Here is a 24,692-nt window from a genome sequence, read left to right on the forward strand (position 1 = left end):
AGCTCAGCAAGTCCCTCATACCTCATGTTGCCTTGGAACTACTTCCTATTCTGTTCCAGATGGTTTCCCATACTTCCAAAACTGATTTTTCAGGAGGCTTCAAGAAAAGGGGAATCTTAAAAGAAATAACTACCCTCCTTTACCTCTGGGAGCCTTTATAAACAATGTTCTACTGTCAAATTCTAGAACTAAATTTGCCATAATCACTGTTGTACTCCCATTTTGTAATCAATTGTCTGAGTTCTCCTTTCAGTTTGTTCCTACCTTGTGGTCCCTCTGCCAAAATACCCAAAATGGATGATGTTTAAAAAGATATTTACTTTTTTGCAAATGTGACTATATGTTTTTGAAGAAAAATTCTAAATCAGTTCTTCTGTGATTTCCTCTTAGTCTAGCTCCTTACTGTTCAGTTTTCATTTCACTGTTGCAGAAAAAAAGGGTGTTCATATTGCCCGGGCTTTTGTTGGCTCTTTTATGACTGCATTGGAGATGGCAGGTGTCTCCCTTACCCTTCTGCAGGTGGATGATGAGATCTTGAGTCTCCTTGGTGAGTTTCCTAGCTGTCAGTTGTCTTTCTGACATTGCAACTTGTAAGTTAAGATCCCACTTAATATACATTTAAAATATATATGATGTATTAATTTTACTTTGAACCTGGTTAATGAGGAATTGGTGTGAGCTCACTTAGAGTACAGAACTGTCAGCGGGGATGATGGGTAGCAGAGTGAAATCCAAAAATTCACCATCCCAGTCTTCACCTCCTTCTCTCCAGACTGTTTCCCCGTGTGGAAAACAGCACTGGATAAACTCACTCCAGCAGACGAAGTCCAACTGTTGATTAAACTTTATTTACATGATCTATATACAAATAGAGTCAATTCAGTCCTTTCCTCCATGAGTGCTTTCCGAAAGCACCCATGCACACACACAGCACATTGCTCATCGCTGTTCTCCGCTCGACACAGGAAACCAACCACTCCCTCGCATTCCACAGGAACCAAGATAGTAAGTCCCGGTCAAAACACACTTGACCCCATTGGTCCTGTGATACATCAATCATAGCAGACTCTCATTAACTCCATGATTGCTGTATCCAGATTGATTTTAACATTTCACAATACACAATACCCTGACAATTCCCCTCCGAAATGTTCAAATCAATTCTCTACATATACTTTAACACTCTACACATTTGAACAATCTCTCTTGAACTTCCACAAGATAATGCATGTATACATACAATCCATAACCTAATACACTGATGCTTCACTTCATTAATCCATAGTTTTCCCAACCTCTGAAAACTTAATTCATTGTGCCACATAGATTCATTTGATGCTGCCAGGTTATATTACAACCACTGCTGGCTTAACCATGGATTTCAATTTCTCTTAAAATCCAATTTCTTAAAACCAATTCATTACATAATCAAACTTCACCCAAAAAACTCTAGAGAGTTCTTTCTCTCACTCTCTATCTCTTTTACATCTTTATTTTTCATCACAATTATTCACAAACCTGATTTAACTCTCTCTGAACATATATACATATTTCAACTTCCGTTCAGACTAATAAACAGGCACAATGTTTTTGCATCTCTTGCGCTTTGGCAACACCCGTGCCAATTGACAAGTTGGAGACCACTGATCAACTGATTCAATCTCGGTCTCAAGAAGAGATATATCTTCACTTTTTTCTGTCACCTGCTCTTCACTCTCAAGCTTAGGTGATTTTTTCCCTTTACCCCCTCTCTTCTGACTCTTCTGGGGAGTCTGTACTTCCCCATGTTTCACTGGAGTAACCATCTCCTCCTTAATGGTTCATTGCATATCCTTTTCAACAACAGAACCCCCTCCACCTGAAGCTTTTTGTACCTCCGCTTCTTTTGTGGAATTGTTATTAAACAACATCTCTTTGTTCAAATGCAACCTGTCCCAGCCTTCATCCTTCTCAAAGTATGCCCTCTTTGAGAAAATAAGCCTCCCAAGACCACTGTGAAATTTAAGCTTGTCTTGGTAGTAGCCTAAGAACTGCATCCTCCTCCACTTAGGCTCTCCCTTTTTCCTCTGATTGGCTGGAACTTGTACCTGGGCGAATTGACCATAAATTCTCAGGTGTTTTAATTGTGGACATCTTTTATACATTCTCCGAAATGGGATGTCATCTAATTCCTCATCCCATAACCTGTTTAAAATATAATTACTTGTGTGTGAACACTCTGGCCAATTCTTAGTTGAGCTTTTGGAATCTCTAATTAAACACTCATTCATGTGAAGAATTTGCTTCATCCTATTTTGAGCCACATCTTCTTCATTTGACTTATTTGATTTTACATTTTTAAATCCTATATTCCTTTCACTCAACATTTTCTTCATCTCTTTATTACACACATCAACTCCTTTGTCAAAAACTATTTGACCTACATGCTGTTCATAGACCCTTTGAACCATGTCTATCCAATTAGACACCTTTACAACGGCTTCCTTCAAATCCTTAAGGAAGTAAATATATCCAAATCTCGTGTGTCTATCTACTAACAGCAAAGCAAATTGAGAACCTCCCTGGCTTTTTACATCAGATTCTGTTACATATAGATGGACCATTTCAAACATTTCCTGGGTCTTAATTCCAGATCTTTTTGGATGCTCTTTTGATTCAATTCCCATTTCTGAACAAACTGCACAGTCTAATAAATTTTCACATTTCTCACACTCAAAATCTGTACATATTTCTAAAGTCTTTCTGAGCACCTCTACACGTGCATGACCCATCGCTCTGTGAAGATGATGGATACACCTGTCATGCATAATCTTCTGTTTCACACAATAGACTTGTGCCCCATCTGGAAAGTTATTTTTGTCAAACATCATATACATTTTGTTCCTTTTTACACCTTTTGCGACTACTCGTCCATCTCTCTGTATATAGCAATAGATCCCGCTAAAAATTACTTTATATCCGTTCTCAGTTAAGGTAGCCACACTTAACAAATTAGAACTCAATTCTGGGATGTAAAGTACATTTTCCCAATCCACATTCAAGCAAGGAATGAACACAGTGCCACATTTGTTGAACTTCCTCTCAGTTCCATCAGCCAAAGTCACTGCTGTTCCAGACACATCCCTTCTGTTTTTCAAAAGTTTAAGATTTGTAACAACATGGTGTGTACAACCTGAGTCCAAATACCACTTGTTCTTTTCGGTGATACTTCCATTCACCGCAGCCATAAACACTTGGGGCTTAGCTGTTGTTGACAAATTCCTTGCCCCTCTGTTCCCACGAGAACTTCTTGCCTTGTTGTTTGGGCAACTCCTGGCAAAATGCCCCGGCTTGTTGCAGACAAAACACCGCCGTGTTTTGACCTGATGTACTGCAACTTCCTCACGATTCCCAGGAACACCATCTGGACCAAAGCCGGCCACTTGCGCCCCCTCCTGGTCGCACTGCGCCATCGTCTGCTTCTGGGCTTGTTCAAATGCCCTCCGGTCCACTTCTTCTTGGATTCTCCCACACACTGAATCCAAAGTTAAATCCTGGACTCTCACATTCTGGAAAGAATGTACCAGAAAGTCCCAGTCCTCAGACAAGCTGCACAGCACCAGATAACACTTCTGTGCTTCAGAATATTGTAGGCCTCTTTCCTCAGCTCCAATCAATAATTGCTTTACATTGTCCAAATGTTTTCTGACATCTTGGCCCTGAACAAGTTTTGCTGAAAACAGCCTCTTAGTCCAAATCATTTGAGACATGCAAGTCTCTCTCTGATGGACATTTCTTAAAGCTTGCCAAATCTCCTCAGGAGTGTCCTTATTTCTCACATGGACAAGTTGGTTTGGTTGGAGGCACAGTATCAAATATGCTTTGGCTTTCCTTCTGTGCTCAGCATTTTGATCTGTTCCATTGAGGGTATTTTCCAAATCCTCAGATGCCAGCAAAGACCGCATCATTACTGACCACGAAGCATAATTATCATAAGACAGCTTTTCCATGCTGGAAATGAAGCTTTTCCCAGCCATCTCTGCCATCAAGATTCAACACCCCAAGCTCCCGGTGAATCAGCTGCCTCCGTGACCCTCGGTCCCCGAGATTAAGCCGTACTGCCACTTACTCAAGTGCAGACTGAGGCGGTCACAATCTTCTCCTGCAGCTTCACTGGAGCTCTCTTTCGGGTCCCCTCCGTCTCTGGAATCCTTCTCACAGCCGCACAGTTGCTGAAAGCTCACCAGCCATCAGCATCTCCATCTACTGCGCAGCAGGAAGCGTGGAGGCCTGGGCCCATAACCCAATGTCAGCGGGGATGATGGGTAGCAGAGTGAAATCCAAAAATTCACCATCCCAGTCTTCACCTCCTTCTCTCCAGACTGTTTCCCCGTGTGGAAAACAGCACTGGATAAACTCACTCCAGCAGACGAAGTCCAACTGTTGATTAAACTTTATTTACATGATCTATATACAAATAGAGTCAATTCAGTCCTTTCCTCCATGAGTGCTTTCCGAAAGCACCCATGCACACACACAGCACATTGCTCATCGCTGTTCTCCGCTCGACACAGGAAACCAACCACTCCCTCGCATTCCACAGGAACCAAGATAGTAAGTCCCGGTCAAAACACACTTGACCCATTGGTCCTGTGATACATCAATCATAGCAGACTCTCATTAACTCCATGATTGCTGTATCCAGATTGATTTTAACATTTCACAATACACAATACCCTGACAAGAACAACCTGACTAGTAGTATATGCCTGTCTCTCATTAATACAAGCCCTTTCTTGACTAGCTTTCCAGCTCTTTTATATTTGCCTAATAAAAATATGATGAAAATTTTCAAGTAATGTATCTGTTAATGTATTTTGAATGAACGGCCTAAAATACCCTATAGGCACCAGATCCTGTCTGATCTTAGAACCTAAGCAGAGTCAGCCCTTGTTATTCTTTTAATGGAAAACCATCTGTATACCAGGTGCTGTAGGCTAGATTTCAGAGGAAGAAACTGGCAAAAAAAAACTCTCTGAGTATTCCTTGCCTAAGGAAGCACAACTTTCCGATAAATCTGAGCCATGCTGTTGTTAAACTGTTTACAACTGCAGCTCATGGTTGCATTCTAATTCCCAGATTCAGATACTACAGCTGTTGCCTGGTCACAACCTGCCAAAATGTCCATCTCAGGCCAGAAAAGAGAGAGGATAGCACCCAAAGAGAAACTTGAGGAAGAGGAGTCTTTTCCGCCACCAGGTACTGTTTGAACCATCTTCTCCTACTCGGGATTTGCTGTTATGTTGTAGCCTCATTCTTTCACTGGATTTCTGACATGACAGGACATATTTTCTTTAGGATACATTGTGGGCTTAAAAAAAAAACCCTAGAGGGACAGGCATTGCTTCTAAGGAATCTTGTCTGAAAGTCTGGGTGAAAGAGAGTTTTGACCAGGGTCGTGTATAGCTTTTAATCAATATAAGGAAAGCATTGGTTTCTACTTTCCATTTGCAGCCTCTGTTAGACTTTTGCCTTTTCACAATTTGCATGACATAGAAAACAAAATCCTCCCGTAACTCAATAGTCCATCTGTACAATACTAATAAGATATTCTTTGATGATAGCATTTCTTTTTGAATATGCAAAAGATCATAGCATTTCTGTTTGAATATGCAAAAGATCAGTCAGGATTATTTCTGTGAAATAATGAGATATTGCAATAGTTTGCCATATAACACTAGTATATTTAGTAATTGGAATACATTAGGAAATCCAGTAAATAGATTCTGAATATCATATCATCAAGAAAGTTTTGAATCAAATGTATGCCATTCAAAAAGCACTCAAAAGATTACTTAATAGAATTGCTGTCTAGTTTAACTTTTGAACCTGGCCATAGTAGCACAATGGAAATGTCATAAAACAACAGCAGAAGCAGCTCTCATCAGTCTGATAAGGATATACCTGAATGGGAGGCTATAAACCAGGACACCTTAAGTGCTAGTAAAGGCATATAATAGATAGGTATAAAACCAGGAATTTGCTGTGATAAGGATTTCCGGTTTGTAAATACATGGAAACCTAACTGTTATAGTTTGACAAATGTTATTTTTCCTGTATAAAAACCATTGTCAGCTTTCCAATCTTGTTTGTGTTGCATAAAGCTTTTAACAATAAAACTATGAAAGATAAGTCTGGTCATAAAGTGATCCTTATCTAAATATTATATGCCCATACATCAAGAAAGAATTCTATATTTTCTTAGCAGAGACATTTGGCTGCTTGGGGACTAAATTAGGACTGTTCAACCTAGAAAGTGTATTTTAAGACAACCCTTATTTTAAGACAACCCTTAGTGTGTCACTTCACACACTAATAATAACCCATGATTTAGTGTAAGTGACTTACATATGACTAGATGATCATAGATCAAACACTTGGGCAAAGTTTGCCCATGCCTGATCTATCCGTTTATACTCGATGGATTGTCACCTTGCCGTGGTGAGGGGGGTTGCATGTTCCGATGAACCTGTGGGCACAACCACTGGAGTGATGCACTCCCAGGAGTGGCTGCAGGGGAGGTTCCAGACCAAGCACAATCCGAAGACCCAAAGACCTCAACGGCGGAGCAGGCGGAGGATAACATGGTACATGTTACAACGGCTGTGAAGGCGGAAGAAGGCTGCAACAGACTGAGAAGCCACTTTCGTTGTGTTAACCACACCACTGCTGGAACCTCACTCTGTGAAGACTGTGTGTTGACCGGCCGTGCACCGATCTCCACACGTTAAAAAAAATCACGCACAGGCGTCTTCCAACAAAAATAAAAACAAACCTACAAAAGTCCCATGGCAATCAGCGAGTGGCGACGGGGGCAGGACTGTGAAATCTGGAAGCCCCTAGTCACAGACTGGCACATGGGCGGTGGATATGGACTCAGTCGTTCTACCTCAAGGACCGAGGCAGTTGAGTAGTCCGGCAGCTGTATCCATGACTGAGCAGCCCTTTTTAGGATCCGCTCTGCTCACCCCACACGGGGAAGGGGCTAGAAAAGGTGCCCTAAACATAGTCTGCCTCTCCTACCCTGACTGGACTGCCGCGTCCAGAGGGGTCACCACTCTGCGGCCAAAAAAGAAAAATGAACTTTGGAACATGGAACGTACGGACACTGTTGGATAACACTGACAATGAACGCCCTGAACGCAGGACTGCTATCATTGCAAGGGAGCTGGGACGCTTTAAGATCGACATAGCAGCCCTTCGGGAGACCCGGAGAGCAGGAGAGGGACAGCTGAAGGAAGAAAAGGGAGGCTACACCTTCTTCTGGAAGGGACTGCCTGAAGAAGAGCGAAGAATACACGGAGTTGGCTTTGCGATCAGAAACGACCTGGTGAAGTACCTGACTGAGGCACCCACTGGCATCAACGAACGACTCTCAACCCTCCGAATTAACCTTGCCAAAAACCAACAGGCAACCATCATATGCACCAACTCTAGATGCTGACGAAGACATCAAGGAAAAATTTTACTGTCAGCTGGACACCATCCTATCGGAGATACCTAAGGAGGACAAAATCATCCTCCTGGGGGACTTTAATGCAAGAGTCGGAAGGGACTCCGACCTGTGGCCAGGGATCATAGGAAAAGACGGGGTCGGAAACAGCAACTCGAATGGCATCTTGCTTCTCACCAAATGTGGAGAGCACAACCTTGTCATCACCAACACGCTCTTCCGCCAGAAAAACAAGCTCAAGACATCATGGAAGCACCCTCGGTCAAAGCATTGGCACCTCTTGGACTATGTTATCACACGTGCCAGAGACCGCCGCGATGTGCTTCTCACAAGAGCCATGACAGGTACTGATGACTGCTGGACGGACCACAGGTTAATCCGATCCACGATGGCTATCAAGATCGTCCCCAAACGCAGTCTCCAAGGAAGAAAAACAAGGCGCAAAATGAACACCCAAGCCCTCCAGGAGCCCTCCAAACGAGCCCTTCTCCAAACAACACTCAAAGATCATCTACCCACAGAACACCCCGAAAATGTTGAGGAACATTGGAACAAACTGAAGACCTCCATCATCACAGCTTGCGAAGAAAGCACTGGATACCAAACCAAGAAACATCAAGACTGGTTTGATGATAACGACAAAGAGATCCAACAGCTGATTGATAACAAAAGGAAAGCCTTCCAAACATGGCAGAGAGACGCCAACTGTGCTGCCAAGAAAAAGATCTATGCCAGTGCAAAAGCTGAGGTCCAAAGAAGTACCAGAGAACTCAAGAACATCTGGTGGACAAAGAAGGCTGAAGAAATCCAACCCTTGCAGATACCCATGACGCTCAGGGATTTTTCAAAGCCACAAAGATCATTTATGGACCAAGAAACCATGGCATACAGCCCCTACGCTCATCAGATGGAACCAAAATTCTTAAGGACAAAACATCAATTGCACTACGTTGGAAAGAGCACTACCAGAACCTGCTGAATCGCAGCTCCAATGTGGCCGAAGAGACCCTCTCACAAATCCAAACAACAAACTAGGGATGAGCTTGCAGCACTGCCTAGTTTGGAAGAAGTCAGCAATGCCATCAGCCAACAAAAAAACAACAAAGCCAGCGGACCTGATGGGATTCCTGCTGAAATCTTCAAAGAGGGTGGACCTGAGCTGATACAACAACTCCACCAGCTCATTGAAAAGGTGTGGATGACCGAGAAAATCCCAGCTGACTTCAAGGATGCCACCATCATCACCCTTTTCAAGAAAAGGGACAGAACAGACTGCGGGAACTATCGTGGTATCTCCCTTCTAACCTCTGCCGGGAAAATCCTTGCAAGAATCCTTGCAAACCGCCTTCTCCCTGTCTCAGAAGACACCCTCCCAGAATCTCAGAATGGCTTCCGCCCCTCCAGAGGAACAGTGGACATGATCTTCACTGCTCGACAGCTCCAAGAAAAATGCAGGGAACAAAACCAACCTCTGTACATGGCATTCATTGACCTTGCATTTGACACAGTGAATCGCAGCGCTCTCTGGACCATCCTCCAAAAAATCGGGTGCCCTGACAAATTTGTGAACATCCTGCAGCTCCTCCATGATGACATGATGGCAACAGTCTTGGACAGCAACGGCTCCCAAAGTGACCCATTTAAGGTGGAATCAGGTGTCAAGCAGGGATGTGTTATTGCCCCCACCTTATTTTCCATCTTCATCGCTATGATACTTCACCTTGTTGATGGGAAGCTTCCCACCGGAGTGGAAATCATCTATCGGACAGATGGCAAGCTATTTAACCTCAGCAGACTGAGAGCCAAAACCAAGGTCACCACAACATCTGTTATAGAACTCCAATATGCTGATGACAACGTAGTCTGTGCGCATTCTGAAGAAGACCTACAAGCCACTCTAAACACCTTCGCAGAAGCATACGAGAAGCTCGGCCTCTCACTGAACATCGAGAAAACCAAAGTGCTCTTCCAACAGGCACCAGCTAATCCCTCTGCAAAGCCAGGAATACAGCTTAACGGTGTAACATTAGAAAATGTCGACCATTTCCGCTACCTTGGCAGCCACCTCTCCACAAAAGTCAACATCGACACCGAAATACAACACCGCCTGAGCTCTGCGAGCGCAGCATTTTTCCGTATGAAGCAGAGAGTGTTTGATGACCAAGACATCCGTAGAGATACCAAGGTGCTTGTTTATAAAGCCATTGTCCTCCCAACCCTGCTCTACGCCTGCGAAACGTGGACTGTGTATAGACGTCACACCAAACTCCTGGAGCGTTTCCATCAGCGTTGCCTCAGGAAAATCCTGCAAATCTCTTGGGAAGACAGGCGGACAAATGTCAGCATGCTGGAAGAAGCAAAGACCACCAGCATTGAAGCAATGCTCCTACGCCATCAACTCCACTGGACTGGCCACGTTGTCCGAATGCCCGATCACCGTCTCCCAAAGCAGCTCCTCTACTCCGAACTCAAGAATGGGAAACGGAATGTTGGTGGGCAGGAAAAGAGATTTAAAGATGGGCTCAAAGCCAACCTTAAAAACTGTGGCATAGACACTGAGAACTGGGAAGCCCTGGCCCTTGAGCGCTCCAATTGGAGGTCAGCTGTAACCAGCAGTGCTGCGGAGTTCGAAGAGGCACGAACGGAGGGCTTAAGGGAGAAACGTGCCAAGAGGAAGGCCCGTCAAGCCAACCCCGACCGGGACCGCCTTCCACCTGGAAACCGGTGTCCTCACTGCGGGAGAATATGCGGGTCAAGAATCGGTCTCTTCAGCCACCTAAGAACACACACCCAAGACACCAAGGATGGAAGACTATTGTCCTCGAACTACGAGGGATCGCCTAAGTAAGTAAGTAAGATCAAACACTTGTATATTTGTATTATTTCATTTCTAACTGAACTTCCTAGCCAAACCATATTTAGAAATCCAATAAACATAACCTTCTGATAAAGTAATTGTTACCTCTTATACACATACATGTAGTCGCTTATCCAAACTAAAGTTGACCTATAGAATCAGTGGAAACCTGGTAAGTCAACTTTTAGGCAAGTTCCATTGATTTGGGGGGCTCATTTGGATCGAGGCAAATGTATGAAAGGAAAATCAACAGTAACATCAATACTTGATCTACAGAGCAAAATGTAAAGGTAAGAGCTTTGCTGTTGTTGAAATAACCTGGAATTCTTCTAGTACCACCCTCCCCCTATGTGAGGCAAGTTCTAGAGAAGGTCTGTGACAGACTGCTGAGCCTACAGGAAGAGCTGAATGATCTGGATCGGGCTGCAGGTGATGGGGACTGTGGCAGCACACACGCACGGGCAGCCAGAGGTTAGCCATCTTTGAACAACTTTGTTGTATCTTAAGCTATTAGGTCCTGTTTATCTCCCATGATAATGTTCATTGCTGGGAACTGTTTCTTTAAGATATTTTGTGTTAACAACATATCATGATTATCATATTTGTTTATATCCTGCCTTTTCTTCAAAAATGGAATTCAACCAATTAGTATATCTCTTTTGCCTATTATCAGTATTGATTAGCAGAAACATTTTCTGGGGCAAGAATCTTAAGAATAGGAGCTATAGCTTTTGCAGCTTCTATGTGGCAAGATAATGTATCCTTCAAATGGTGTGTTGATTATACATTATACTGAAATAGAGCAGATAATTTTCAGAAAGGGGAACAATTCCTGTTCAAGAGGGTGACAAATCCTCAGTGAAGTAGTTATCCGATCCTCTCCCCAACTTCCATCCCCCAAGTTAAGTAATTCCTTAGTGATGCTATGGAATTCATATTTTTCAGCAACAGGTACTTCACAAAGAGCTAACAAAATTGGTAGTGGAAAACTGAACTTGTTTTGCAAAACAATTCTGCTAACATTTCTGAATTGGAATAGAAATTTGCAAACCAAAGAAAAACAATCCCTTAAAACTTTTCAATGCAAGAGTATATTGCTTCTTTCTGCTACATGATATTCAGTATTCACATTATGATAATAACTCTATTAGGCCATCTAAAAGACACTAACATAATATGTATTTTGGATTTTGTTTTATGGTCAACAGGGCTATGACCTACATGGGGGGGGGGGGGGGTCGATGACATTATTGTTTGTTTGTTTTTATTTATTTATTTATTTTATCTTTGTGATTTTTCCAAAGAATACAATAAAAGTGGGGGAACATTGCGGTTTATAGTAAAGTAGAATTATGAATTATTATTGAGTGAGTGGACACAAGTTGGAAAAAAATATCTATAATCTATGAGTATTGTTTCCTTAGCAATCCAGGAATGGATGGAAGCAAGACCTCTGCCGGCTCACCCCTCTAAGTTGCTCTCTTCCCTTGCAAAGCTCTTGCTGGAGAAGATGGGGGGTTCTTCAGGCGCTGTGAGTTTTGGACACCCTCCTTAAGAAAACCCCAATAGCTGCTAGCCACATACTAAGAGCTAATATTACTCCTAGTTTTGGCATGTTTGTATAATGAGAGAGTGAACAGTGAATTAGAAAGAGATAATTTTTTTATTACTGAATTAAAAAAATATGCATGTAAATTTGTAAATGCAATAAAATGTAACATTCTTGTTTTCTCTGGGTTGGTCGAGAGGGGAAATATAATAATAATAATAAAACTTTATTTGTATACTGCTCTATCTCTCCAAAGGGACTCAGGGTGGTTTCCAACATAGGTAAAATATTCAATCTACACAATTTGGAAGTATCAGGAACTTCTAGTTATGGAATTATCAGTGGATTTTGAAAAAATGGTTTGTTGTGGAAACAAGGGTTGGTACTAAAGCTGCAGTGGAGATCCCTTTTCCACATGGTAACTCTTTCAGGAATGAATTTCCCTTCCGAGGGGTTGATTTATCTCACTTCCTGTTGTCTTCACTATGTCCCTGTTCTTAACTATGAGTCATTTGTAAGTTGAATGTTTGTAACTCAGGGACTGCCTGTACATAAAAGAGAAGTCCTACATATGATGCTTACACATGGTGGTTACAGATGCTGTCCCCCTTCATATTACAGCTCTATGGACTGTTTCTAACAGCAGCTGCTCAGCCCTTACGGCTTGGAGATGACTTGTCATTCTGGTCGTTGGCTATGGACGCTGGTATTAAGGCCATGATGACGTAAGTGTTGCCTTTACACAATTGTAACAGAAGTGATGTATCACAACTCTTTCTTATTTTTGTCCTTCCTTCAAAGGAGAAAGTCTCTGCATTCCCACAAAATTTTAAAACAGGATTCTAGTCTATCCTGATTTGTTAATGAACTGTGCACTGATATGTTTATAGCACATTCATTCTGGCCTTACTGCTAATTGCTCAACTCAGGTAGCTAAACCAGAATCAAAAGCATGCCAACTCAGGATTTTTATTTTACTGCCAAACAAGTCAGCATTCATTAGCCAAGAACAATTCCTCATTTAGTATCTGTATTGTAAAGAACTCAAGAAGCCAAAATCCTTGCCCTTGTGGTAAGATTTCAGATTCATTTGGACACCAGTGAGAGGAGCCAAGTAGGAGCACATATATGATGTTTGTAAGTATTTGGAAGATTCATGGCAAATCTGTATTTGTCCAAATGCTGATTCATGGTTCTGTGTGAATCCAGCTGCTGTTTGTGACATATGGCCCTGTGTACATGTGCATGCTATGCTGCTGACTGTTTTTATCTGCCAGGTATGGAGGAGCAGCACCTGGAGATAGGACCATGGTGAGTGAGTAATATACCCATGTCTGTCCTTTACTGTCTCTTCAGTTGCCTTGATTCAACTTGAGGTGAAAGTGACCTCTGTAGTTTTCTGTTTTTGCTTAGCTTCACATTTTACAGAACTTGCACACAATTCTAATAAACTAGCTGTGCCTAGCCACGCGTTGCTGTGGTAAAGTGTGGTGGTATGGGAAATAAAAGTATTGAGGAATTGGTGGTAGTTAGTATATGTTACTCCTAAAGCTGTGAATATACAATATTTCTGGCTGTTCCTTTTTTGAGTGTTGGAGGCAAGTATGAATGCTTCAATTAACCAGAATGATTAGCATATAATGGCCTTTCAGCTTCAAAGACTGGCTGCTTCCTCCCTGGGGGAATCTTTTGTTGGGAAATGTTAGCTGGCCCTGATTGTTTCATGTCTGGAATTCTCCTGTTTTCAGAGTGTTGTTCTTCATTTATTGTTCTGTTTTCAGAGTTTAAATAACAACAACAACAACAACAACAACTCCAATAATACACACTACTTTTCTTCCTCTTCAGCTTTCTCCATGTGGGAATTTTTTGTTGGGAGGTGTTAGTTGGCCCTGATTGTTTCCTGTCTGGAATTCCCCTGTTTTCAAAGTGTGGTTCTTTATTTACTGTCCTGATTTTAGAGATTATATTTTTCAGTTTTATTATTGCACAGTAATTTTTATATATTACAGTATATTTATGACCTTATATTATCTGCTTTCAACTGGATTATATGAGGCCCCTTCTACACAACTGTAAAAAAAATCCACACTGAACTGGATTATATGGCAGTGTGGATTCAAGATAATCCAGTTCAAAGGAGAAACTGTGGATTATCTCCCTTGGCATTCTAGGTTATATAGCTGTGTGGAAGGGCCTTGAATCTACACTGTCATATAATCCAGTTCAAATCAGATAATCTGTATTTTATAGGCCTAAGGAAATCCCCAACCATGGTGCCTGAGGGTGTTAGGAAACAAAGGGAGCAAGGCCTGAAGTGTGTGTGTGTGTGTGTGTGGGGGGGGGGGGGGGGTAGCCTTCTAACTGGCAGCCAGAGGGAGAACAGCTCTGTAATTTGGTCTTTATTTTTCTATGTGTTTTTGGTTGAAAGACAGATTGGGTGACTATGTCTTGTGTGGCCAAATGTGGTGTGATTTGGTTCAGTGGTTTTGTTGTTTACTCCATGGGAAAAACACACATTACATTTATATATATCTATATATAGATATATAGATAGAAGATTGGGTCACGCAATTACATTTGCTATATGCTTGGCACTAGTGACTTCATGATGTATCAGTTCACATTACTTTTTCCTAGGGCTTCTTCATATATTACAAGGGGCTCAGTGTTGCAGGAGCACTTTAATACATAAATAGATTTCTATTTTATTTCTGCTAACTGATATTAAGGGTGGTTACTAAAATTAATTAACTCTGAAGATGTACATAAAAATATCTGAGATCTAGATATTGTGTACAATATAGTGTTATATTAGACAGGAATAAATTTTGTACCAGCAACAAAGCTTTCAGAATCTTTCCAGTACTGTTTTAGTGGAATTTTCTATTTAAATCCTATATGATAGGACTTTTATATTTATGCAATAAAAACATTTATATAATTGGTGTTAATGAGATCATACATTGTATCTCTTCTGCTATAATCTTACATACAAACAATCCTTTGTGGCTTTCTCTTTCAAGAGTTCCAGGCTAAGCCAGACAATCCTTGTCACAATGTGAGATAAAGACGTTCTTTTATTGCCCTGATAGAGCTGCTGTTTCATAAATCTCTTGTCTAGCTGGATTCACTCTGTGCTGCTGCTGCAGAACTCAGAAATCTGAAGAAACCAAAGGCAAATGCAATGCAGGTTCTGGCCAAAGCTGTACAGGTGAGTTTATTCATATGCATGTAGCCTAAAATAAATAACCTTTTCATAATTTAATGAGAAGAGGCATGCTGTTGAGTATATTTTTTCACACCACATGCATACATTGGGTATCCATTGTTTGAGATAAACTGTCTATATTTTCCTCTCAGATTAACAATTATGGATAACAATCTACTTGAAATAATTCTAAAGAATTTTGCTTTGGGAATCTGAACCCACCCACCCCAAAAACATGAACATTAGGAATCTTAACAGTGGTTTATTTGCAGGATTTAAAATCATAGTAGTTGGAAGCAAATGGGTTCTACACTAGGGAAAAGGCAGTACATAAATACAATCAGTCAATACTAGCTGTGCCCGGCCACGCGTTGCTGTGGCGAAGTATGGTGGTATGGGAAATAAAGTATTGACGAATTGGTGGTAGTTAAGGTCAAGGGTAAAGGTTTTCCCCAGACATTAAGTCCAGTCGTGTCCAATGACTCTGGAGGTTGGTGCTCATCTCCATTTCTAAGCCGAAGAGCCGGCGTTGTCCGTAGACTCCTCCAAGGTCATGTGGAATGACTGCATGGAGCGGCGTTACCTTCCCGCCAGAGCAGTACCTATTGATGCACTCACATTTGCATGTTTTCAAACTTCTGGGTTGGCAGAAGTTGGTGCTAACAGTGTGGGGTCTCTCCGCTCCCCCAATTCAAACCTGTGGCCTTTCGGTCCAGAAGTTCAGCAGCTCAGCGCTTTAACACGCTGCGCCATCAGGGGATATTATTTCCTAAAGGTTGTGAATATACAATATTTCTGATTGTTTTTGTTTGTTTGTTGGAGGCAAGTATGAATGCTGCAATTAGGAAAAATGATTAGGATGTAATAGCCTTGCAGCTTTAAAGCCTGGCTGTTTCCTCCCTGAGTGAATTTTTTGTTGGGAGGTGTTAGCTGGCCCTGATTGTTTCCTGTCTGGAATTCCCTTGTTTTCAGAGTGGTGTTGTTTGCGATATTTTATGTGCTTCTACTGTCTGTGGCCCTGAGAAAACAGAGGATTTTCCAGACTTTGATGATGGGAATACTTTGTTGGGAGGTGTTAGCTGGCCCCGATTGTTTCCTGTGTGGAATTCCCCTGTTTATTTACTGTCCTGGTTTTAGAGATTATATTGTTCTGCATTATTCTATCCCAGTAATTATTTCATATTAAAGAAGAATCTCACTTATCCAACATTCGCTTATACAATGTTCTGGATTATCCAACGCAGTCTGCCTTTTCATAATCAATGTTTTTGTAGTCAGTGTTTTAAATTCATTGTGATATTTTAGTGGTAAATTTGTAAATACAGTACAGTAGAGTCTCACTTATCCAACATAAACGGGCCGGCAGAACATTGGATAAGCGAATATGTTGGATGAGGAATTAAGGATAACCCTATTAAACATCAAATTAAGTTATGATTTTACAAATTAAGCACCAAAACATGTTAGACAACAAATTTGTCAGAAAAAGTAGTTCAGTACACAGTAATGCTATATAGTAATTACTGTATTTATGAATTTAGCACCAAAATATCACGATATATTGAAAGCATTGACTACAAAAATGCGTTGGATAATCCAGAACGTTGGATAAGCGAGTGTTGGATAAGTGAGACTCTACTGTAAATACTACATAGCATTACTGCGCATGGAACTACCTTTTCTGTCAAATTTGTTGTATAATATGATGTTTTGGTGCTTAATTTGTATAACGATTACCTAATTTGATGTTTAATTGGCTTTTCCTGAATCCCTTCTTATTATCCAACATATTCACTTATCCTGCCGGCCTGTTTACGTTGGATAAGTGAGACTCTACTGTATATTGATAATCTTAAATTATCTGCTTAGAACTGGATTATCTGAGGCCCCTTCTTCACAGCTGTATAAAATGCACACTGAAGTGGATTATATGGCAGTGTGGAGTCAAGATAATCCAGTGCAAAGCAGATAATATAAGATTATAAATGGGTTATATAGCTGTGTTGAAGGGCCTTGAGTCTACACTGCCATATAATCCAGTGCAAATTAGATAATCTGTGGAAGAAGTCTAAATGAGGCCTAAATCTACCTGTCTCCTAACTGAAACCTGGCTGTCCCTTGGTTGCTAGGCAACCAAGTGGGCAGAGATTAGCCCTCTAAACTGGCAGCAATTGGATAAAAAAAATTATTGCTCTCTCTCTAATTAGGACTTTATTTTTCTTTTCTTTTTGTTGTATCAACCTTGAGGCGTGGATGATGGGTTGTGTTGTCAAATTTTGAGGTTGGGGGGCCTGTACTTTTGTTGTTTTGTGAATTGCCGTGATGCCATCACTCTTTTATATATAGAGATAGATAAAGTCCTTCTACGTTTGCGAGTTTGATTTTTGTGGGTTTGATTATTCACAGATTTGATTAAAATGTACTTCCTAGAAATCTATAGGTTCTCCACTGTGACTCTGTAACAATCTTCCTCCAGATGTTTCCCACAAAGTCATGCTGGAAGTTGTAAAGGTTCCTAGAAAATGCTTCTCTAGAAATTGCTGGTACTCCAGTGTTACTTTATGATCAGCTTCCAGCAGAGGTTGACCATAGAGTCATGGTGGAGAACAGTGTTCTCTCAGGTTAAAAAATAGACTGTACAATCCAAATTCTTCAGTATGGTTTCAAGTTGAAAATAATGTAAATGCCTTTGCCCTTGAGTCTATTTACTACTACATTTCTGCTGGTTTTCATCAGGAGGCCGAAGCTGCTGCTGAATCTACAAAGAACATGGAAGCTGCTGCCGGCAGAGCCAGTTACATCAGTTCAGCCCGCCTAGATCAGCCAGACCCTGGGGCCGTGGCAGCTGCTGCAATTCTTCGTGCAGTTTTGGAAGGGCTGCAGAGTAAACCATCCCATTCCATGATTCAGAGCGTAGCCTAGAACTTGCTAAAATGCCATGCAGCTGTTCTTCTCTTCTGCAGGGCTTTCTCCTTGAATCACAGTACCTTCAAAATGATTCTGTGCTCCTGCTCTAACTTACCCTTCACATTCCTGACTGAGAGCCCTCTTGTAGTGAATTGCTACTGTGGGTTGTTTCCACGAACCCACGTATGACAACAGGACTGGGCTTTATGTTCTTGTTTCAGGATCAATCATTTTGTTTTGTGAATAAGAGGCCCTGTCTTGTTTTTGGAGCTGGTTCTATGTCTGTTCCTACACTGACTTCCGCTGAAGTCTTTGGCATAAACCATAGGTAGGAGTTGTGCAAACCACCAGGAGCTATTGATCTGAAGGTCCCAGCATTTCTCACCAGTGGCTATTATGGCTAAGGCTGCTGTGAGTTGCAGTTCTTCATCATCTGAGGGGCTGCACAGTTTCCAACTTTGACTTGAAGCCCATTTACTGCTATACTTAACCAGTACTGCACTTTTAAACATTCTCATTTAACTATGCCAACTAAGATTTCAATATATACCCCTCTATGATTAGAGCAGGATATCTTTATGAAAAACTTCATAAATAACTATGTTCAAGAATATTGGGGGACAAGATTAGTAGACTTGGTCAGTTTAACTTGTTAAAAACTTATCAACGACTATGTAAAAGCAACTATGTTTCTCATTGTACACATCACTCTCTCCAAAAATAAGAGTAGGTCTTTAACTCAAAAAATTTGTATCTCTGAATTCTGAAAAGCATGCTACTATATAGTTGAACCAGATTACTCTTGATATATAACATTTAATCCTTTTAGTCCTTACTCATGAAATTTGTCATAAAAGTGTCAATCAAGTTATTTTGTCTGTGGCACAACTTCTATTACAAGACATTCTGAAACTTAACAAAATATACTAGTGAATAAGCAAAAATAACAAAGATAGCTACAACTAATTCCCTTTGAAATCCACTGCCTTTAGGAATTTCCAGCAGATCTTGCAACTGTTACTGGAATACAATGGATTTTGAATGATCTGTCAACAGATCACAAATAATGTCAGGCAACATCCAACTCACTCTTGTGAGATAAAAGTGAGTTTTAATAGTTGCAGCTCACAAAAGGTAAATTCTGTAAGGATTATAAGCACACGGGTTAAGCCAGTACTACCCAAACTCCTGATAGCTAAAGCACATTAATATTTTTAGACACCCCTTCACCTAAGTAGCATACAAAAATAAGAGTGAAAAGGTTAAGCTTAAGGATAAAATGTTGAAATATTTTAAATTTATGGAGAAATACAATTTTTGGCTTGGTATCTTAAGTGGTAATTTAATTTTTTTGTCCTGCTTTTTGCCCAATATAGAGACTCAAGGTGTCCAACAATAAATATGACACAGTGCAAATTAAAACAAAGTAATTGCACAGTCCATACATGCCTGATGGCAGAGAAACATTTTACCTGCCTACAAAAACAAGGAAGGATGGGGTCATTGTAGTCTCTCTAGGAAGGGAGTTCTAGAGGTAAGGCTAGATCCAGATCAGTCAGGACAAATCAGCCTTCACACTGAAGGGAGCAGAGGTATTCACTTTGAACTTGAAGATCATGTTTAGATTGATACATAGACTCCTGCAATGACTCAACAGATATTGAGCAGCTTGTTAGTACAGTGGCAATGTAATCTTTCCTAAAGATCAGCTTCCTTAAAAAAAGTACAACAGTGTCTCAACATTTCTGAAAACTTCAGCACAAAGAATATCAAAGCCTGTAATTGAGTTTTAAAACCACAGAGATGGAAAGGGTCTCATGGACTATTTAGTTTAACCCTCTGCTTAGTCTCCAGCTAGAACTAATGAAGAAATAAATGGAATTCAAGATTGCACATTTATTGCAGAAAAATCCTAAGAAATTACATATTTGTTCATCCCACTTTGTCTATGAATTGAGGAAAGGCTTTTGCGTGTTCCTGATATTATCTTGTCAAGATAAACCATGCTTTATATCCTATCTTTTTCCCAAAAGTAGAACACAGGCAGATCACAAGAAGAGAAATATAAATAGTTACTGTATTAAAACACTTTAATTAAACATAATTAAAAACATTAACACAAAGCATCCACAGTTACCCTTTTCTCAGCAACCATCCGTTGCCAAAAGCCATCTGAACAAAAACATCTTTTCTTCTTTTTGAAGGAAGTTCTACAGCTGGGAGTGCAACCTTAGAGAATGCTCTGTTGTTTCTCAAAAATGTCAGGCAGGCTAGTGTGAGACAATACAGTCCTTCAGATAATAGTCTGAATCAAAAGTATATAAGATTTCAGAGATCATTATCAACCCTATGATCTCTGTCCAGAATAAATCTGTTAAATTGTCATAACAAGGTAATACTGCACTCTAGAGTTGGCCCAAATCAAGTCTGGCTATAGATTTAGGACCATGTAGAGTCAGCATGATGTAATAGCTTGAGTCTTAGGCTATGGCTGGAGACCAGCGTTCGAATCCCTGCTTGTCTGCGCTAGTCCACTGGATGCCTTGGGCAATCATTCTCTCTCAGCTTCAAAGGAAGTCCAAGATAAACCCAATCTGAACAAAAGATCAGTGATAGGTTAACTTTAGGGATGCTTTAAATCGGAATTATTTGAAGGCATACAAAACCAACAAGCTTCAAAACACTGAAATTTCTCCCACACAGCATACTACAGTAATTTAAATGCAGAACTAAAACAATGTGTTTGGATTTAGGTGCAAAGGAGAAATTGGAATTGGCATCTATTTGGACCAAGCTTCTAAAGTGGATAGCTTCCAATATCAAAATTAAGAGAGCCCTAAGAGACCAAACAACTGCTTTGGCACTAAACTAGTGCTCAGCATTGCCTCCAAAATTCACTCCTCCATGGAGGACGTGCCCTGCAAAACATTACCCCAATTACCATACTAGAAGATGACAATGGTTGGTGTATTGAAAGCTGCAAAGAACTAGTAAGAACACAGTCCCTATCTAATTCCCAACCTAGAATATCCACCCACGAACAAAATGCTTGTTCCATAGCCAAGCCTGAAACCTGGATAAAATAGTTCTAGATTGAAGTGGTAGTTCCTGGATACATTTCCAGGAAATAAAAGAATTGTAGACAAGAGATAGATATGACATCAGTTAGTGAAAAAATGATTGCTACCCCCCAATATTTATATACTGTCGGCAGCAGTGTTCTAGATAATCCACAAAGTTCAAGAACTCTTCTCATAAGCTTGATTTGTACAAGGTATTAGAGAATAATATATCTTTCTCCAATAATATATCTTTAGATTGCTGTGAGTTTTTTGGCTGGATGGCCATATTCTAGCACCATTCTCTCCTAATGTTTCACCTGCATCTGTGGCTGGCATCTTCAGAGGTGAATCTCTACAGATACCAGCCACAGATGCAGGTGAAATGTCAGGAGAGAATGGTGCTGGAGCATAGCCATACAGCGCAAAAAACTTACAGCAACCTAATGATTCCAGCCATGAAAGCCTTCAACAACACAATAAATCTTTATTTGGGATAGGTGGCAAAATTATCCATGTGAGGAGCTGATGATGACTGGAAGAATATCTTTATTTTTTCACGCCTTATAACGTGTCCTAGGTTTTGGTGAGTTATTTCTAATCGTTGGTAACAAAACGAGAGAAGAAAGACCATCCAATAAGGATAGCTGTGCCCCAAACCATTATTCTCCATCGTGTGACATCAAGAAGTATTCAACCCCAAATTAAATTTCATGCCGAGGGCTGGTTCCTGACCCAGAAGACATACATTGCTTGTTCTAAGAGGAGACTCTTAATGTGGTTAACCATGGAAAGTAGCCCTCCCTTTCATGGATGTCCTTCTCAAATACCACTGCCAATTATTTATTTAGTTAAAAGAACAATTTCTGTCAAGATGACTTTGCAAAACAAAGATTACAAAAACAAGAAAACTGGGTCACCTCAAAAAAAGTGCAAATAGGATCTTGATTGTTATGCTTAGACAACAACATGATCTTATGACCTGGCAATGTATAAGGTTGGAATTCCTGGTGTCGCAAGAGGAAAAAAGCTATGGACTAAGTGGCAACAAAGGAGATCATTGGCAAAATAAGTTTGTTCAGGCCAGTTGTTCTGCCTGCTTTTACCACCCATCTCAGTTTCCCCCCACCCCAAAAAATAAAAGCAATGGAGTGTAGTGCATTGTTAAAATGCTAGTGAATACACCCATCTCACTGAATAAATTTGGGATGGGCCATTTAATAAGGCCTGGGAACCACTTTTTGGCTTCTGAGGCATTGCGGGCCACGTTTAGCACAATAAAGCAATTAAAAATACAACCCAGACATGACCCAGTCCACATCCAGTACAATTTTTTTAAAATCTAGGGGTTTGGGGTGGAAAATTGAGACCTTCCAACCTGTAAACAAAAAAATACCATTTTTGGAAACCTCCAAAATTGGAAAAAAGATTTCAGGTTATGGCGACCCCTCACCATTTTGTGGACCATTAAACAGGCTTTGGGGCTGCATGTGGCTCATGGGTTTCACTTTGCCAACCACTGGGCTAATTGAAGGTGAGCTCTCCAGATGCTTTAAAGCAGCATCCATACTTTCACTCCCCCCCCCCCCCAAAAAAAAAGGTTGTTTCAAAGGTAGATTCTGCCACCTTCCTTCTTGTTAGGGTGATGCATCCAGGAAGCGGGAAGAGTAAAACTTGGATCCTGATCCCACAGAGCTTTCCTGCTGTATCATGAAATTTCTATGAAAAGACTATGAAAAATTTCTAGACTCACCTGCAGCAAGAGGGAAATAACCATTTGCTACTGGGAAAAACACACAGTTGCATGCAAGTAAATCACACTGAATGCAAAGGGACTTTCTCCTATGTACAGGGGTACATTACTGGAAATAAAATTGGTGAATAAGAGATAAGAATAAGGAGATAAACCCCAACCTAGAAAATAGTGCTAGAAAATAGTTCAGAATGGCTAGTCTATAAAAAAAAATGCATGAACCCTGAATGTACCTGCTAAACTCTGAAAACAAGTTGTTTCTCAAAATTTCATGTGCAAAGAGGTACAGTACTGAAAGATAAAAGGAAAGTGTTTCATAAGATTAACATTTATGTAATATGTTCGTGTACTGTTTTGACACCCATGCACACACTTTGGACTTGCTGCTACAAAGAAAAAGGTTCAGAATGAACCACTGTAAAAGGAGATTGTTTGTTTTTAGAATGGCAACTGCTAGTAGTTCTTATTCATGTTAGAATGGTTACCCAATGGTAGTTTATGAAATCTCAGAAAATTAAGGATTGTTTCTTTTGAATCAGAAATGGAGAAAAGAAGGACCTAATTAGGAAGAAAGACCTTGCTTGTTCCCATAATGTCTCCATAGCATTGTTAGACAGGAGGAGCCCTTTCCCCTCTAAATGCACCACTCAATAAGATCCCTGCTATTGAAACAGAGTGCAATATTTGCTTTCCATTAGGTATTTTAGAAATGTTTCACTCCTGAAAATTGCCAGTGGGGGTGAAAGTTCACTCATCAAGGAACATGAAAAAATCCAGAACCATGCCAGAATGAATAGGAGGGGAGACTTTTTTTTAGGCAATCAGACTTACTTTTCCCACCAGGAAAAGATAATCCTCTTGCATTTAGGTGCCATTGCACACAGATTGAACATTAAAACTATAGCCAAGCAATCATTTCAGTGCTGATTTTAAAATATGTTTAAAAAACCTCTGAAATAAATGAGAACGACAGAAAGTTATCAACTAGAAAGGTAAGTATTACAACCTACCGAGTAGCAATTCACTTGCTTGATATGTTACTGCACCCAACAGAAGCATAAGTAAGGCCATATACATTTGCAAATATCAGTTGAAGACTTACTGGTGCACTTCAGGGGTTAGACTTTCTACCAGGATTGCAGTGATGGCAAGGGAAAATAGGTTAAATCAGAGAAGAGGGAGTAGGCCTGTTCTCTGCTGCCCCAGAGGGTAGAATTAGATCTAATAGTTTTTTTGTTGCAGTAGAGTCAATTTTGATTTAATATTAGAAGGAACCCAATTGCCTAGAGAGGTGGCAGGATCTTTTTCTCTGGAAGTCTTCAAAAACAGGTTGGACAGCTTCCTAATGGGATTGCCTTAGTGGAAATCCTGTACTGAGCAGGAGATTGAACTTTATGGCCCATGAGGCCCTTTTCAGCTATGTCAGTGGTTCTCAACCTGGGGTCCCCAGGTGTTCTGGGCTACAGCTCCCAGAAATTCCAGCCAGTTTATCAGCTGTTAGGATTTCTGGGACCCCAGGCCAAAAACATCTGGGGACCCCAGGCTGAGAACCACTGAACTATGCTAAGTCTCCTGGCTCCAAGCAGTCTATTTCTTCAGCACCTACCTTCCCTCACGGCTGCAGTGCACAAGATTTTTGTACCTACTGTCACTGCTTACACCTGCACAGTACAACAAAAATGTTTTTTTTTTTTTAAAAAAAAAAAAACATTCTGTGGTCTGGAAAAAAGACAAAAGAACGACGGGGAAAGTACAGAGAGAGAATGAATCGCTGTATCATACAGATGCCCTACAAAAAACTTGATACTGTATTAGTTTTATTGTTTTATTGAATGTATTTTGGGCAATGTAATTTGCCGACTGT

General features: G+C 40.6%; 1 protein-coding gene across 2 annotated transcripts in view; it reads left to right on the forward strand.

Moving 5' to 3' along the window:
• tkfc (triokinase and FMN cyclase) overlaps positions 1–24,519 on the forward strand; it is a 36,739-nt gene extending 12,220 nt beyond the window's left edge. The window contains exons 10-17 of one of the 2 annotated variants that reach the window (XM_008115855.3): positions 431–547; positions 5,119–5,238; positions 10,683–10,820; positions 11,774–11,880; positions 12,520–12,623; positions 13,176–13,209; positions 15,023–15,112; positions 17,846–24,519. In XM_008115855.3, coding sequence (XP_008114062.1) covers positions 431–547; positions 5,119–5,238; positions 10,683–10,820; positions 11,774–11,880; positions 12,520–12,623; positions 13,176–13,209; positions 15,023–15,112; positions 17,846–18,031 — 896 coding nt within the window. In that variant the 3' untranslated portion in view covers positions 18,032–24,519. The remainder of the gene's footprint in view (positions 1–430; positions 548–5,118; positions 5,239–10,682; positions 10,821–11,773; positions 11,881–12,519; positions 12,624–13,175; positions 13,210–15,022; positions 15,113–17,845) is intronic. The other variant, XM_062967439.1, reaches the window with a different exon arrangement.
• The last annotated feature ends 173 nt before the right edge of the window (positions 24,520–24,692 follow it).

This window comes from Anolis carolinensis, chromosome 1, assembly GCF_035594765.1.
Source record: "Anolis carolinensis isolate JA03-04 chromosome 1, rAnoCar3.1.pri, whole genome shotgun sequence".
In the NCBI taxonomy this organism is placed as follows: Eukaryota; Metazoa; Chordata; class Lepidosauria; order Squamata; family Dactyloidae; genus Anolis; species Anolis carolinensis.